The sequence below is a fragment of the Setaria italica genome, chromosome VIII (genome assembly GCF_000263155.2).
Source record: "Setaria italica strain Yugu1 chromosome VIII, Setaria_italica_v2.0, whole genome shotgun sequence".
Classification (NCBI taxonomy): Eukaryota; Viridiplantae; Streptophyta; class Magnoliopsida; order Poales; family Poaceae; genus Setaria; species Setaria italica.
This window is the reverse complement of record NC_028457.1, coordinates 18,041,111-18,055,527: the sequence shown is the minus strand read 5'-3', so window position 1 is coordinate 18,055,527 and position 14,417 is coordinate 18,041,111. Positions and strand designations below refer to the sequence as shown.

The 14,417-nt window shown below is 48.1% G+C and overlaps 1 protein-coding gene across 1 annotated transcript; it reads right to left on the bottom strand.

The window, feature by feature from the left end:
• Positions 1-207: 207 nt before the first annotated feature.
• LOC101782512 (adenylate isopentenyltransferase) lies at positions 208-1,059 on the bottom strand. Its single transcript, XM_004980381.1, has one exon. The coding sequence runs from the start codon at positions 1,057-1,059 to the stop codon at positions 208-210; it is 852 nt and encodes a 283-aa protein (XP_004980438.1).
• Positions 1,060-14,417: the final 13,358 nt, after the last annotated feature.

The window sequence follows — 14,417 nt, the reverse complement described above, 5'->3', positions numbered from 1 at the left end:
TATACTATTATTAATAGTATAGGAAAACTCATCTGCCCAGGATACATATTTAAGTTACATGCATAGTATGTAGATAATGTTTGTGAAATAGAGTGTCTCCCCATGTATATAAGCATACACACCATTAACAGTAGGTAGTAGCACTACAAGTAGATTGTTACAGTTGCTATTATTATAAATTATAAGACATGCACAAGAGGAAGAAGCTTAGAAACCATTAAAATTATTGCAAAACTCACTTATAACATTAAGTGCAGGTCCACTCACATCGTGTTGCCATGCCTTAGCCTTAGCCATAGAGTCTGATCCATTGATATGCGCCCGTATTGTTTCTATGGCATCGAGAGAAAAAATAGGCCATCCCCAGACATTAACCATATGATGAATCTTTGCATTTTGTGCTTTTGCAAGAGCTTGTGTGTTATCTTTCATTTCTGCTATGGTATCACAATAGCTCTGGTGCCCCATGAAGTATTTGCCTAACTCTTTGACACCGATGGCCTTGCCCAGCCCAGTTTGCTGAACAAAATTGCTAGATGCATCAAAATAATCCTTTAGCTCCTTGACCAAACCATCATCCACCATGTCATCGACACGGTGATTGAAATATTCATTGAGAACCAGTACATTAGCATGGATCCAAATGAAGTAGCATTGAAATCGCAAGGATGGCCAATAATTGGCAAGCGCAAAAGGATCAGCAAGCGAGGAATCGAAGTAGTCAACAAGGAGTCCATGTATGAGTGAGTTGGATCCACCTACAATGACCAGCATGAGATTACACCTTACAATGGAGTTTGCGGTGGCAGTGGCAAGAGATCGAAAGAAGGACACAGGGAAGTCCTGGGTAGTGGTATGAATGGCTCCAATAAGGTGATGAGCAATACCACATCGATCATGTACACTCACCTTATTGGTGGTAATATCAAGTCCAACAAAAATTTGCATCTTGTCGGCATTGATCACCTCGCCACCAATTACCTTGGCTACATCAATTGATAGCTTCGTCTTACCCGTGCCCATAGCACCTATGATTACCACGAACTTATTAGCCAACATTTGGGTAAAGATAGATCTAAGTAAAAAAATTTGTGGAGGATTGGAGAACAAGGCTTTGTTCGTGACCGGTGACAAGGTATATGAGAAAGGGGAAAGTGCTTGAGGTCCGGAAACCTAGGTCTACATTCAACCTTATCCCTTCCGAGGCTCACATGTCCATGTATGGTGTATTATATATATGTGTGTATGGCACATACATATGGTAAATGGATACACTACCAAAAAGGTGGGCATTGCCACCTTTCATTTTTTGTATCCGTACTTGTGCACTTATTAACAACAAATTAGATTAAGCGACCATCAACAACAAATAAAAAACATACAGTAGTTCTTAAGAGGTAAACACAATTTCAACTTTTTAATGTTTCATAATAATTTGTGGTACATATGTTTATCCATAACCAAGGGTAACGATCATGTATCAAGTTATATTTAAGAACTATTTTTTTAAATTATAAAGAAAATTACTGACAGCATAGATGTGATAATTTTTTATATGCATAGGTGTAAATTAGGGTGTAATATAAAATGCAACTACACAAGAAAAACTCTAGGGCCTCCCATTGGCAGGTTTCTAATTATATTTTATAAGTAGATTGGAGAAGATATTCCAGACAATTAATTTGAGATGATGTCTAGGAATAAAAAGTTTCAACAAAATTATTTCCTTTGTTGACTATAGGCTAATAAAATCTAGTTGACTCCAGTGTTTGAATTACAAATGATATATGGTCATGGAAAAAATTAAAGTAGAACAAAGTAAATAAGAAAATGCCACAGAAGCACAAAAAAATTTGTAGAATCATTTGATACAACAGACATGTGTTTAATAAAGATAGAATGTCTAGAATTTTAGGTAAACAGAAGAAAATAATTTAAAATTCAAATTGAACTATACTTTAAACAATTTTTTTGCCTTGAATTTTGGAAACTTCATCCACATTGGGCTCACATCCATACTACAGATGTTTTTAGCACAGTATGGCCCATGGTTTCGGTTGTTTCTAGCCATAGATTAGGTGATATGTGAGGTCTGAATGTTTAGTTTGCCCTATGATGTAATGGCAGACTGGCAGTAACGCTAGGTTTGTTTCCATCAATACCAAAATTTTCACAACGAATTATGCATAATATCTATGGTTTGGTGCTATATTAATTGTCTAATTAGGTCACCCGCAATGAAGGGTGGGCACTAGTGGCTAGTAACCGATTGAGGCTAACACCCAATCGAACAAAATATTTACTTTACTTTTATCTCCAAACCCTAATCTTTTTCCAACCCCTTACTTTCCTCTTTCGTCTCGATGGTGGCTGAGAAGGTTCTAAGTGGCCTGCTGATCTCAGAGCAACTCTAGGCGCACCATCCCTATCGTACATACATTTATGGGCCCACCTTGGTTTGGATAGTCTTAAATATAAGGCTAGACACATCTGACATAGAGGCTATGGCGCAGGACGATGTAGTCTATGTGGCAAGACAAGAACTGGTAGATGATTAGGAAAAGTACTCTAGCAATAGGAGTAGAACTCATCTAGTTGAATCCGACTAGTATTCTTGTAAAACAACCGACCTGTAACCTTGCTCCGGCAATATAAGGTGAGGCAGGGACCCCCTCCAAAGCAATTCAATCCAACCAACACATAGGTCATAGGGTATTACGCAATCTAGCAGCCCGAACCTGTCTAAAATGTGTGTCTATGTTCACCTTCGAGTTCCTGATCTTGGCGAGCCCCACTAACCAAAGCACTACCTCAGGAACCCCCCTCGGTAGGTTGCAGGGTATAAACACCGACAACTAGCATGCCAAGTAGGGGCTCTTGCCGAGAATCCACTGGCAAACTCGACGGCCTAAGTCATCATCAAGCCAATCGTTGCGTTCAAAGAAGGCACGACATTCATCCTCGGCTCCTGGGTTTTTTTTCGCAGACGACGCTAAAAAATTCCACCACCACAGTGCATCAACCCCGGAGAAGAAGCACAAAACCATGAAGCTCCAGCATCAAGCTCTGGAGGATCTCGTAGACAATTTGAGGAAGTTTCAATTTTTGACTTAGTCAGAGGCTGGGAGGGACGAGTCCAAGTACAACTCGGCTTCTTCTGCCACACGGATTGACTTTCACGAGCCGACGCATAAGCCATCATGCAAGTCGGACTACTACCCGAGTCAACTCCTGTTCGGATTCGCAACACGGCCACTATTCCTAGGGATGTGGTCAAGGACTTCGACTACTACTCGAACCTAGATGAGGAGACCCCTTTATTAGGTCCGCAATAGGGACTGGTGATTACATCGACTCCCCAAGGCAGATTCGTCTACTAGCCCAACATGAAGCCACCTACTCTCACCAAGGATGACAATTCACGCCTCATTGCTTACTCTACACCCTCCGAATCAGGAGGGAGCTCCTCTGTCGCCCATCTACGAGGAAGGCGGCACCATGGAGGTCATCACTTCAAGCTCGGGAAGCTATTCTCCAGAACAAGAACTATTCATTCTCGTCGCTGGACAACAGGACGAAGAAGAAGAGCAACAGTACAAAAACTCATGACAAGAGTGTCACCTAGATGATGTTTCAAAGATGAGCTCATAGCCAACATTGCTGGAGAAGAGACCAAAGCTCAAAGAACTCAACGGTGTGCAAGAAACGACGCAAGGGTAGAGCACCGCCGCCACCTTGCAGTGGACCTACCAATCATGAACCTGGATAATGCTTTTGAAGCAGTTCAAATGCGTCACCATCGTAGTACCCTCGCCACCATCGCATCTATTGATCTCATTACAAGTGCCATGTCGCAGAACAAGTACACCAGACAGTTGGCTGAACTGGCAGAATGCGCGTACGAACAACTTGATCAACAAAATCTGATACAATCAGTCCAACACACCCCATCCCAGTGCACTCAACATGACAGTAGTCACATAGGCCCTCCGTCTAGATGAAGCCAACTCGGAAGCGCTAGACCAAGCCAAGCTAGAGCAGAGGGTAGTTGGGTGGGACCCTCGGGAGGTCGTGGCCACCATGGGCCTAACCCAGAATCCAAACGCCTAGTAGAGGACCTTCGCAACAAGATCAACGCCGGCCGCGACACCTATACCATCATTGAGGGACAGCCCTGCAAGCACGAGCAAGAAGTCGAGCACCTAGAGGATGATTAGGATGGGTTCCCCACCTTCTCTAGATGTGTGAGGACAATTCTACCTGAAAAATTTGAACCCCCGGGTATCACCAAGTACGATGGCAAGTAGGACCCAGTCCAATGGCTCCGGTGCTACTCGCTGTCAGTACAAGCAACTGGAGGAAATGACAACACCAAAGTCATCTACTTCCCAATCTGCATGGAGGCAGTGCGACTCACATGGCTAGAATCATTGGATAAGAACTCCATCGACACGTGGAAGGACTTCAAGGTGGCATTCACCAACAACTACGTAGGGACAATGCAGCGTCCTAGCAACAGGATCGACTTGTCTCAAGTTAAACAACAAGAAGGTGAGACCCTGCGAAGTTATTTATGTCGCTTCTTCGACAAGAAGGCCACAATCGTGGACATCACGGAGCGCGATGTTCCAAGACTTTGGCAGAAGACGGCCCGCTGATGTCAAATCTCTCAAGATCATGGTACAGGTGTGGGTAGATGAAGAAGATAGGGAGATCGAAAGGTTCAAGTGCAATCGCAACAAGGGCCAGAATAACAATAATCAGAACAATGGCCAACACAACGACAAGAACTGCAGCTATCCCCCTTACAATGACAACCGAAATAACTACTCGGGAGGTCACAACTGCAAGCGAAAGCCAGAAAATACTGTCATGGCAATGTCATAGTCATCCAAGAAAGGTGGGGGCGGGAATCAAGATAGGCCCTCATTCAGCGAGCTCCTGAAGAAATAGTCACCATGGCACCTATACCACAAGCACTCTGCGATAGATTGTTTCATTCTATGCATAGTCATAAAGGACCTACCAGAACCATCTGGCACCGAAGACAAGGGCAAGGCCAAGGAAGATGAAGACAATGGTGACAACAACCAATTCCAGAATGCATCCAACACCATCAATGTCATTTTTGGTGGCACACTGAGTACTGCTACTAAGTGGTCCCAGAAGCTCGCCCTTCAAGAGATTATGTCCATTGAACATGCGATAACAACATTCCTCAAATGTTCTGAGGTGCCAATTACTTTCTTCAAGAAGGACTAATGTACTAGTTTCTCGAACCTAGGACTCTATCCCCTCGTCCTGGACCCAGTTATTGCTAGCTCCAGACTCACTAAAGTACTCATCGACGGCGGCGGCGGTATCAACGTACTGTTTGCCAAGACACTAAAGAAGATGGGCCTCGACATCAAAAATATGCTTACCCTAACGAACTCTCCGTTTTATGGGATTGTCGCAGGCAATGCGGCTGTACCCCTTGGACAGGTGGTTTTGCCAGTTACCTTTGGGACCAAAGAACACTACCGGACGAAATACATCCGGTTCGAGGTAGTAGACTTCGAAACATCGTACCACGCTATCCTCGAAAGACTAGCATTGGCCAAATTCATGGTCATCCCGCACTACATGTACTTAGTACTCAAGATGCCGGGACCCAATGGAGTACTCTATTGGGATACGAGGTAGGCTATGCTAGCGCAAAGAAAAATTTTTCAACCACGTAAACTAGGAAAACTGCCGTATATGGATCACGGGATTACCACTCGATGCACTGGTGCGGAAGATGTAGAATCGCGTCGAAGCAGCAAAGTCGATCAACATAGTCGAAACGTAGTCGATCACGTCGATGTCGAGTAGCTCCTCAGCAGCTCGTCCAAGTGCTGCAGGTGCAACACCACCAAGGTATCCACACGTGCAGGGAGGAAGCGTCGGAAGCCAGACTGCTAGGTCCACGAGTTGCAACATAGCGAGGACGTGGGAGGCACGGCAGATGTGTTTCAGCCAAAAGGACGAAACCCTAGGGTGCCCCACCCCTATATTTATAAAGGTTCCTGACGGGCCTCTAGGTCCGAGGCCCATTAGTACTTCTAAACCTGATCCAACTCAGATCATATTCGAATTGGGCTTCCAGCCCCTTAAGTGTGTGACCCTATGTGTTCAGATACGTATAGACATGGCCCGAGTACTACTACTTGGCCCAATAGTCGGTAGCGGCCTCTAGCAAGACGTGACAACTCCTATACGCACACGAAGATCATATCAGATGAACCGTCACAACGTCACGTACATGCTATTCTCTTTGCCTCACGATATTTGGTCTAGCTCCAAGCCAACCGCTCTTTTTTGATCCTATGATTCGGAATCCCTTTGTAGCTTAACTCTTAACCGTACGTAGCATGGCCATGCATTTTCGGATTCGATCACTCGAGGGGCCCAGAGATGTCACTCTCAATCAGAGATGGGAAAATCCCATCTTGATTGACCATGTGTGACGTCCCGCCCCCCCCGGGACCAGGCCCGCTTACACCTGGTAGCTCTCTAGAATATCAAGAATTCCCTCACAGACCAACACAAGTCTTTTCTGCGCACTTTGTCCTCACTCGTGCGCACCCGGGAAGAACTTCCCGATCGGTCACCCATCCCAAAATTGCTCCAGGCCAAGCACGCTTAACCCCGGAGTTCTTTAAGGATGAGCTTCCGGAAAAGAAGTTGCAACTTGTTGGTAGGAATATTCTATCAATCCTATTAAGCCTTGGGCCAGGATGTCACATACTCACCCCCTTAGAAGACAGACGCCCTCGTCGGTCAACCCCAAGCCAGGAACGTCCCCTCTTGGCCACGTCCGTGTGTCCAGTACCAGCGCACGTGCCATGCTGTGTGACCACTCTGAACCCACACCAGTCATGCACACCATTCCTACGCAACTGCGATCGCACGCGCCCGTGAAATCGCGAGAGTTGGCTCTGATACCAACTGTGGCGTCCCGCCCCCCCGGGACCGGGCCCGGTTATACCTGGCAGCTCTCTAGAATATCAAGAATTCCCTCACAGACCAACACAAGTCTTTTCTGCGCACGATGCGCACTTTGTCCTCACTCGTGCGCACCCGGGAAGAACTTCCCGGTCGGTCACCCATCCCGAAATTGCTCCGGGCCAAGCACGCTTAACCCCGGAGTTCTTTAAGGATGAGCTTTCGGAAAAGAAGTTGCAACTTGTTGGTATGAATATTCTATCAATTCTATTAAGCCTTGGGTCAGGATGTCACATACTCACCCCCTTAGAAGACCGACGCCCTCGTCGGTCAACCCCAAGCCAGGAACGTCCCCTCTTGGCCACGTCCGTGTGTCCAGTACCAGCGCACGTGCCATGCTGTGTGACCACTCTGGACCCACACCAGCCATGCACACCATGCCTGCGCAACTGCGACCCCACGCGCTCGTGAAATCGCGAGAGTCAGCTCTGATACCAACTGTGGCGTCCTGCCCCCCGGGACTGGGCCCGCTTACACCTGGCAGCTCTCTAGAATATCAAGAATTCCCTCACAGAACAACACAAGTCTTTTCTGCGCACTTTGTCCTCACTCGTGCGTACCCGGGAAGAACTTCCCGATCGGTCACCCATCCCGAAATTACTCCGGGCCAAGCACGCTTAACCCCGGAGTTCTTTAAGGATGAGCTTCCGGAAAAGAAGTTGCAACTTGTTGGTATGAATATTCTATCAATCCTATTAAGCCTTAGGCCAGGATGTCACACCATGCCTCACAGCATATTTCTTGAAAAACTCGAAAGCTACCTTTTTAACTACCCTGTTATAGTGTAGTGTTTGATAGCCCCTAAGTAAGTCGATCCACATCTTGAGTACATGTGACAAAGCATACATGTTGTGTAAGGAGAGAACTACTTCTCGTGTTGGGTCAGTCCTAGCACATGTCTCTACACATGCCCACATTATTAATTTGACATCTCCATGTCCATGACTTGTGAAACATAGTCATCAACTAATACATGTGCTAGTCTAATATTCATGTGTGTCCTCACATGAACTCCGACTAGGGACAACTTTAGAATTACCATACAAGTAAAGAGTTTCACATACAATTCACATAATTGCAAATCAATTCAAGTAGCCTTTAATGGATATTCAAGGAACACAATATAAATTAGGGATACAAATGGAATATCATCATCTCTATAATTGCCTCTAGGGCATACCTGCAACAGTCTCCCACTTGCACTAGAGTTAATCTTGAAGGTATCTTGTAACGACCATTGGATAATCAGCCGAGTTAATCTTCAACCGAAGTCCCTAATCCCGCTGACTCAGTTTTCCTGAGCTTGAGCGCTCAAAATCCGGTTCTCAGCCCTGAACCTTGAAAAACCCAACCAAAAACCGTCGGTTCTTTCTAAGTCCAAAGGCAGAGTTCCTTCCAATCTTGGAGCTGTGGAGAAACTGAGACTGACTGGTGGACCTGAAATCTTTTGCCCGGCTCTCTCGAGGCAGACGCGCCTGAGCAGCATGCGCCCGCTTCAGAGCTCCCTTGGCGCGTGGCTTGATCTCTCCGACGCCCGCCGCCTCGCCTAGTCGTCGGTCGCGATAGGATGGATCAACGCGCCCTCCTCCCCAATCGCAGCGGAAGCCCCCTGCAACCCTTTCTGCCTCGCCTCGTCTCGCTCGTGCCCTTGCCGGCCACACCAAGGTGCCCCATCACCGCCGTGGTAGAGATTTGCCGCTGCTATGTCAGACTGCCTCGCAACCTGCGCCCATCATCTCGCCCGGATCCCCGGCTGCAAGCCCCGATACCTTCCAGTTTTTCCGCCTCTCCACAGTCGCGCCGCCCACGAGCTCGCTCTGCGACGATACCTCCCTCACCAACCCCGACTCCGGCCGCGATAGCTCCTTTTTCCGCCTCGCCAGTAATGTGCCCCGGCAAGCCGCTATTTCGCGCTCGCCCGCGCTGCCGCTCGCCCTGTCGCTTCACCTGCTACAACCTTGCTTGTAACGCCCTTCTCCCTGCCACACGCCAGTCAAATCCACCACTTGACGCGACCAGACCACGCTCGCCTCCACCAAATCTAAATCCTGGCAAAGTCGCGCCTGCGCCGGCCTTGTCTCCAGTGCTTAATAGCTGAAGACTCTATCTCCAAGTGGGCCCGACACGGGTTAGGGAATTTATGGGGAAGGCCGACACAGGAAGCGACCCTTGGTGGTGCGTGGATGTCGTGAGGTTAGGTTCACCATGCATGGTTAAAGAACTCGAATCGATTCGTCTGCCTCTCACAGTTTGAGACCACTTGATCGCTATGCTACACTGAGTAATAAAGGAGTCTGATGATGACATGGTCTTGATGTTGGACTTATATACATAATGTTGGATCTATGCATGCTTAGTGTAAGTTGCCAACATAGACTGGTTAATGAACTTAGAATCTGAGCTAAAACTTTGAAAGCAAGGACCTAACATAGTCGCTTTTGGTAAAAAAAAACCCCTCAGCCAAAGAGCCTTGCATGTCTAGAAGTGGTGAAGTAGCTTTTCACCAGTCGGTTAAGTCTTGTTGAGCTTAGAAGCTCAGCCTTGTTTGTGGCATCTCTTTTTAGGTGAAGTTGAAACTTCCGAGCTTGCTGTTGGTACATGGCCACCCCAGCTTCCTCCTGGGTGGACGGTCAAGTGGGATCCTTCCTCGGACGGTGGGGAATGGGATCATTGATGTCCTGGCTGGCCTCACCAGGGATATCCGACCCCGATGATTAGCTTCCGCTATGTTTTTACCTTCTGTTGTTTCCTTCATAACTTGTAAAACTCTGATTTTCAACCAGTGTGTCATGAATTGTTAATCAAATGGTGGATCTGTTGTATTCTCTGGAACCATTCACCTTCGTGTGAGCTATGCTAACTCGGTCCTGTTAAGTGGTTAAATTGGATGAAATCTGACGGCACATCGAGTTAACGTGATTAAGGCATAAGTAACGCGTGTCAAGCAACTTAACCGTGCTTTAGTTAAGTTAATTCCGAGGTGTTCCGCCACAGCTGGTACCAGAGCTGGTTTAGCAGGACAGAGAAAACAATGGGTCCCAAAAACACGTCTTTTTGAATAAAATTTGCCAGAAACATATTGAAAAATCTCGTACGATCGTTAAGGATGACTTTAGTATGAGAGGCCCTAGGGGATTTTGGAGTTATTTTAGGTGGCTATTACTTATTGGTTATTTTGCTAACCCCTAGCACTTCGCCACGTGTATCATACATGTGCCGAGTCCCGCATCACGAGTATGCAAGGGTTGATAGGGAGTTCTATTCAAAGGACCCTATCATCACGGTTGTTTCACCCACGTTTATCATACGTGCGCAGGTTCCATATGTTAATTCATATGAAGGGTGGTATGGTTCGATTCCAACGAGCCTATCATCACGGTTGTTCGCCCATGTCTTTTATACGTGCACTGATTCCGCATCCCGAGTATGCGAAGGGTTATATGGTTCCACTCAAAGGGGACCTATTTCTGCGGTTGTTGTGTTGTCCATGCAGCATTAAACACATGGGTGCCGTTTCTATAGTGAACGGTAATGCTTGGGGACGCTTTCGTGGGTGCTGGCATGAAAGGTTCAGGTGGCTGTGTTTTCTGCATGTACACTAACCGTGTTTGCTTAGGGAGACGCTGTTAGAAATCGACTAGCTACTATAGGAAGAGACGTACTGGTTGCCTTGCCACCGGCACTGACTGCGTAAGACCAAAGTTTTGGCAATTGTTTTGGTTAAGAGGACGAAGTAGGTCGTGCATGCGTCATAAACTAAAATCTGTGAAACCACCTCCCTAAAACAGGCTTGCCATGGGAAAAGCTCCTCTTTGCTTTAAGGATTTCTAGCTACCTTTCCAGTTTGCGCTCTGGTGAAAGTCCGAGTGCTTTTCCTGCCGGATCTGTTCTTCCTTTGGGGTTTCTATCTCACGTTGTTTCGGTTCTTGGTTCCAAATGGCTGTCCCCAGACACGTGTTTTACGGCGCTAATGGCACTTCTCATTCTACATGCCTACACTTTGAGGGTTTTCCTGCTATTTTGTGGGATACCTTAAGGTGGTTTGGGTACCAGTCCCCGCCTCTATATGTGGGACGGGAGCACCAGGAGCACGGAGTGCAGAGATGCAACGTGCAGGTGGTTGTACCTCCACCCCCTGTACAGCCCGAGTGGCCCCCACTCGAGGTCTTGACTTACAGTCATGCTATGGAGGACACATGGGAGTCGGCTACCCTGCAGGCCCTCACCCAGTTTTGCCGGCTACATCCGCTTGAGGTCACTTTGGACCCAATCGGCATGTTTCCCGCCAGGGATCGGCTGGACCCAGCCTGGCTTGACCGTATCAACAACACGGAGGTGTTGGCAACCTCCCATTTGTTGGTCACCCTCTCTACCACCACCAGGTGCATGTCAGCTTTGTACCGGCTGATTGAGCTTCAAGGCCGAGCTATGGCTGTCTTGGCTTGGATAGCCGTAGACACCCAAGGGCATTTCAACGCCGCCAAGAGAGACTTGGTGGAGCGGTCATATCAGCTCATCCAGAGAGGCATACAGATCCATGACATGCAGGCCAGGATTACTGAGCTGGAGGAAGATGTGACAAACATGGAGGATGACATGATCCAGCTTGCAGAAGAAAAGATGGAAGCTGAGATGGAGCTCGCAGTTGCTAATGCTCATTTGGACGAGCACCACGCCAAGCTCGATGCTATCCATGCCCTTGAAATGCAGCTGGACGAACAAGAGGATCCTGAGGAGGTAGTAGCAGCGTCCAGTATGGACATTGAAGATGGTGACGCCCCTTCTCCGACTCATAGTGTTCCCTCAGTCGGCAACCTAGATAACTTTTAGGTTGAGAACTGTAGGAAGCTAATCTTTTGTTGTGCTCCTCGGCAACCTAAGTTTTGGGTAGCAATGTAGTAGGTTAACCTTGAGTTGAGTATTCCTCCGGTGCTATGAGAACAATAATGAAATAGTCTTGGTGAAATCAGATCTTGACTTGACTTTTGACCCTTTGCGACACGCCTTGCATGCCACGTTGTGTGAGTTTTTGTGCTGTAACCGCACGGGAAAGTTCTGTGGGTCTGTCCCAAAGCTTGGCCAACCCCGAGTCGCAAGGTCGGATGCGCTCGACCCCTTGAGGCAGGTCTCCGCCTCGCCCGACCCCTTGTTGCCCAGTTTCGCTTCGCCCGACCCGAGTGCCTAAGGTCGGATGTAGTGGAACCCATGGGATACGGTTTTTGTTCGCCCGAGGTTGTGTGCAGACCCGAGATAGTTGCTAACTGAGATGGCAAGAAGAAGTGTATATCTCCTTAATGAGAAATGTTGTTGTGTTGCACTATCGGCAAGAGTCGCATTTTGAGGATTTAACATATACGTTTCCGCATGATTGGAATACTTTTGAGGTTTCAGAAATTAATGGAACGTTGACTCTTGCAGATGGCACACCGCACCTGATCTGGCTCTGTGCCCAGTGGCAGCGAGCAGAGGCAGGACCTTCCTCCGCCTCTGCCCCCACCTTCGCTGGAAGCCATCCTAGCGGCTCAGATGGAGCTGCTAAGGCACATTGCACAAGGGAAACAACAGCAGCCCCATGGAGGGAGGGCTCATCAACAACCTCAAGTTGCTCGTTATGAGGACTTCTTGAGCACGCAGCCCCCAACCTTCCACAAGACTGAAGAACCGCTCGATGCCGATGCATGGGTTCGTACGATCGAATCCAAGTTCGAACTCCTCACCACCCCGTGCCCCGACCAGAATAAGGCCCGGTTCGCGGCTCAACAGCTGCGTGGTTCCGCCCGGCTTTGGTGGGACCACTACCATGGCATGCTGTCAGCCGACCATGCTGTCAACTAGAACGAGTTCAAGACCGCTTTCAGAGGGCATCATATTCTAGAACGTCTTCTGGAATGCAAACTCAACGAGTTCTTGGCCCTTACCCAGGGAAGCGCGTCCTACACTACGCACAAGCCTTCAACGACCTGTGCCACTACGCCGACTATCACGCGGACACCGACGAGAAGAGGAGGGATAGGTTCTGCAAAGGCTTGAGCCTCGAGCTCAAGGAGAGATTGAATCCCATCAAGGTGGATACCTACAATGAGTTGGTGAATTTGGCCATCTCTCAAGAAGACTGCATGCAAGCCCTCAAGGCCGACAAGAAGCGGAAGGCCTCAGTGGCATTACCGAGCCCGCCCGCTCGAAGAATCAGGATGGTTCCCCCTTAGGTGCCCCACAGGTCACAGCAATTGGGATGATGGATTGCTCAACCTCCACTGCCCGCGGCACCTCGTTTCCCCGGTTTCCAACCGCAGGCGCCCCGGCCGACCTTACCGCCGCCGCGCCCTGTGAATGGTAACCGTTGTTTCACTTGTGGAAATGAAGGGCACTTTGCCAAGGACTGCCCAAAAACAAGAACCAGCGGCCTGGCCAAAACACCACGGCCAACAGAGGAAGAAGGCCCAAGGTGCAAGTTCGCCAAGGTCGGCTCAACTACACCAGCCTGACCAAGCTCCCCGAAGGTGCGCCAGTGATGACGGGTACCTTCCTTGTCCATAATCAAACTGTTGTTGTTTTGTTTGATTCGGGAGCATCCCATAGCTTCATCAGGAATAAGACTGGTGAGAGATGTAAGCTAAGCGTTGGCCGCACTAAAAGGTCATATGTGATCTCTACCCCAGGAAGGAAGATAGCCTCAGACAAGATAGTTAACCTTGTACCTATCCAGCTAGGCCAAACTCTTTTTAGGGAGAATCTCATCATCCTTGACCTGGAAGGAATAGATATCATCTTGGGGATGGATTGGATGACCCAACACCAGGTGGTTCTAGATGTAGCTGCCCGAGCTCTCCATATGAACTCACCCTTGCATGGTAGCTCTACCCTATTCTTGACCCGCCCTGAGTACGCAACTCCTTGTGCGTATCCTGTATTAGAAGCCCGGATAGAAAACATTCCTGTTGTCCGTGAGTACCCGGATGTGTTCCCAGATGACCTACCTGGCATGCCGCCAGATAGAGATATCGAGTTCGCCATTGAACTGCAGCCTGGCACCGCTCCGATATCAAAGAGACCTTATCGGATGCCACCCGCCGAGCTGACCGAGTTAAAAACTCAGTTGCATGATCTGTTGGAGAAAGGCTTCATCCGACCCAGTACTTCACCCTGGGGTTGCCCAGCCTTGTTTGTGAAGAAGAAGGATGAAAGTCTACGCATGTGTGTGGACTACCAACCCCTCAATGCGGTGACTATCAAGAACAAGTATCCACTTCCCCGCATTGATGTTCTGTTTGATCAATTAGCTGGAGCCAGAGAGTTCTCCAAGATTGATCTTCGTTCCGGTTACCACCAAATCAAGATCAGACCCTGTGATATTCCCAAAACTACTTTCTCCACAAGATATGGACTCT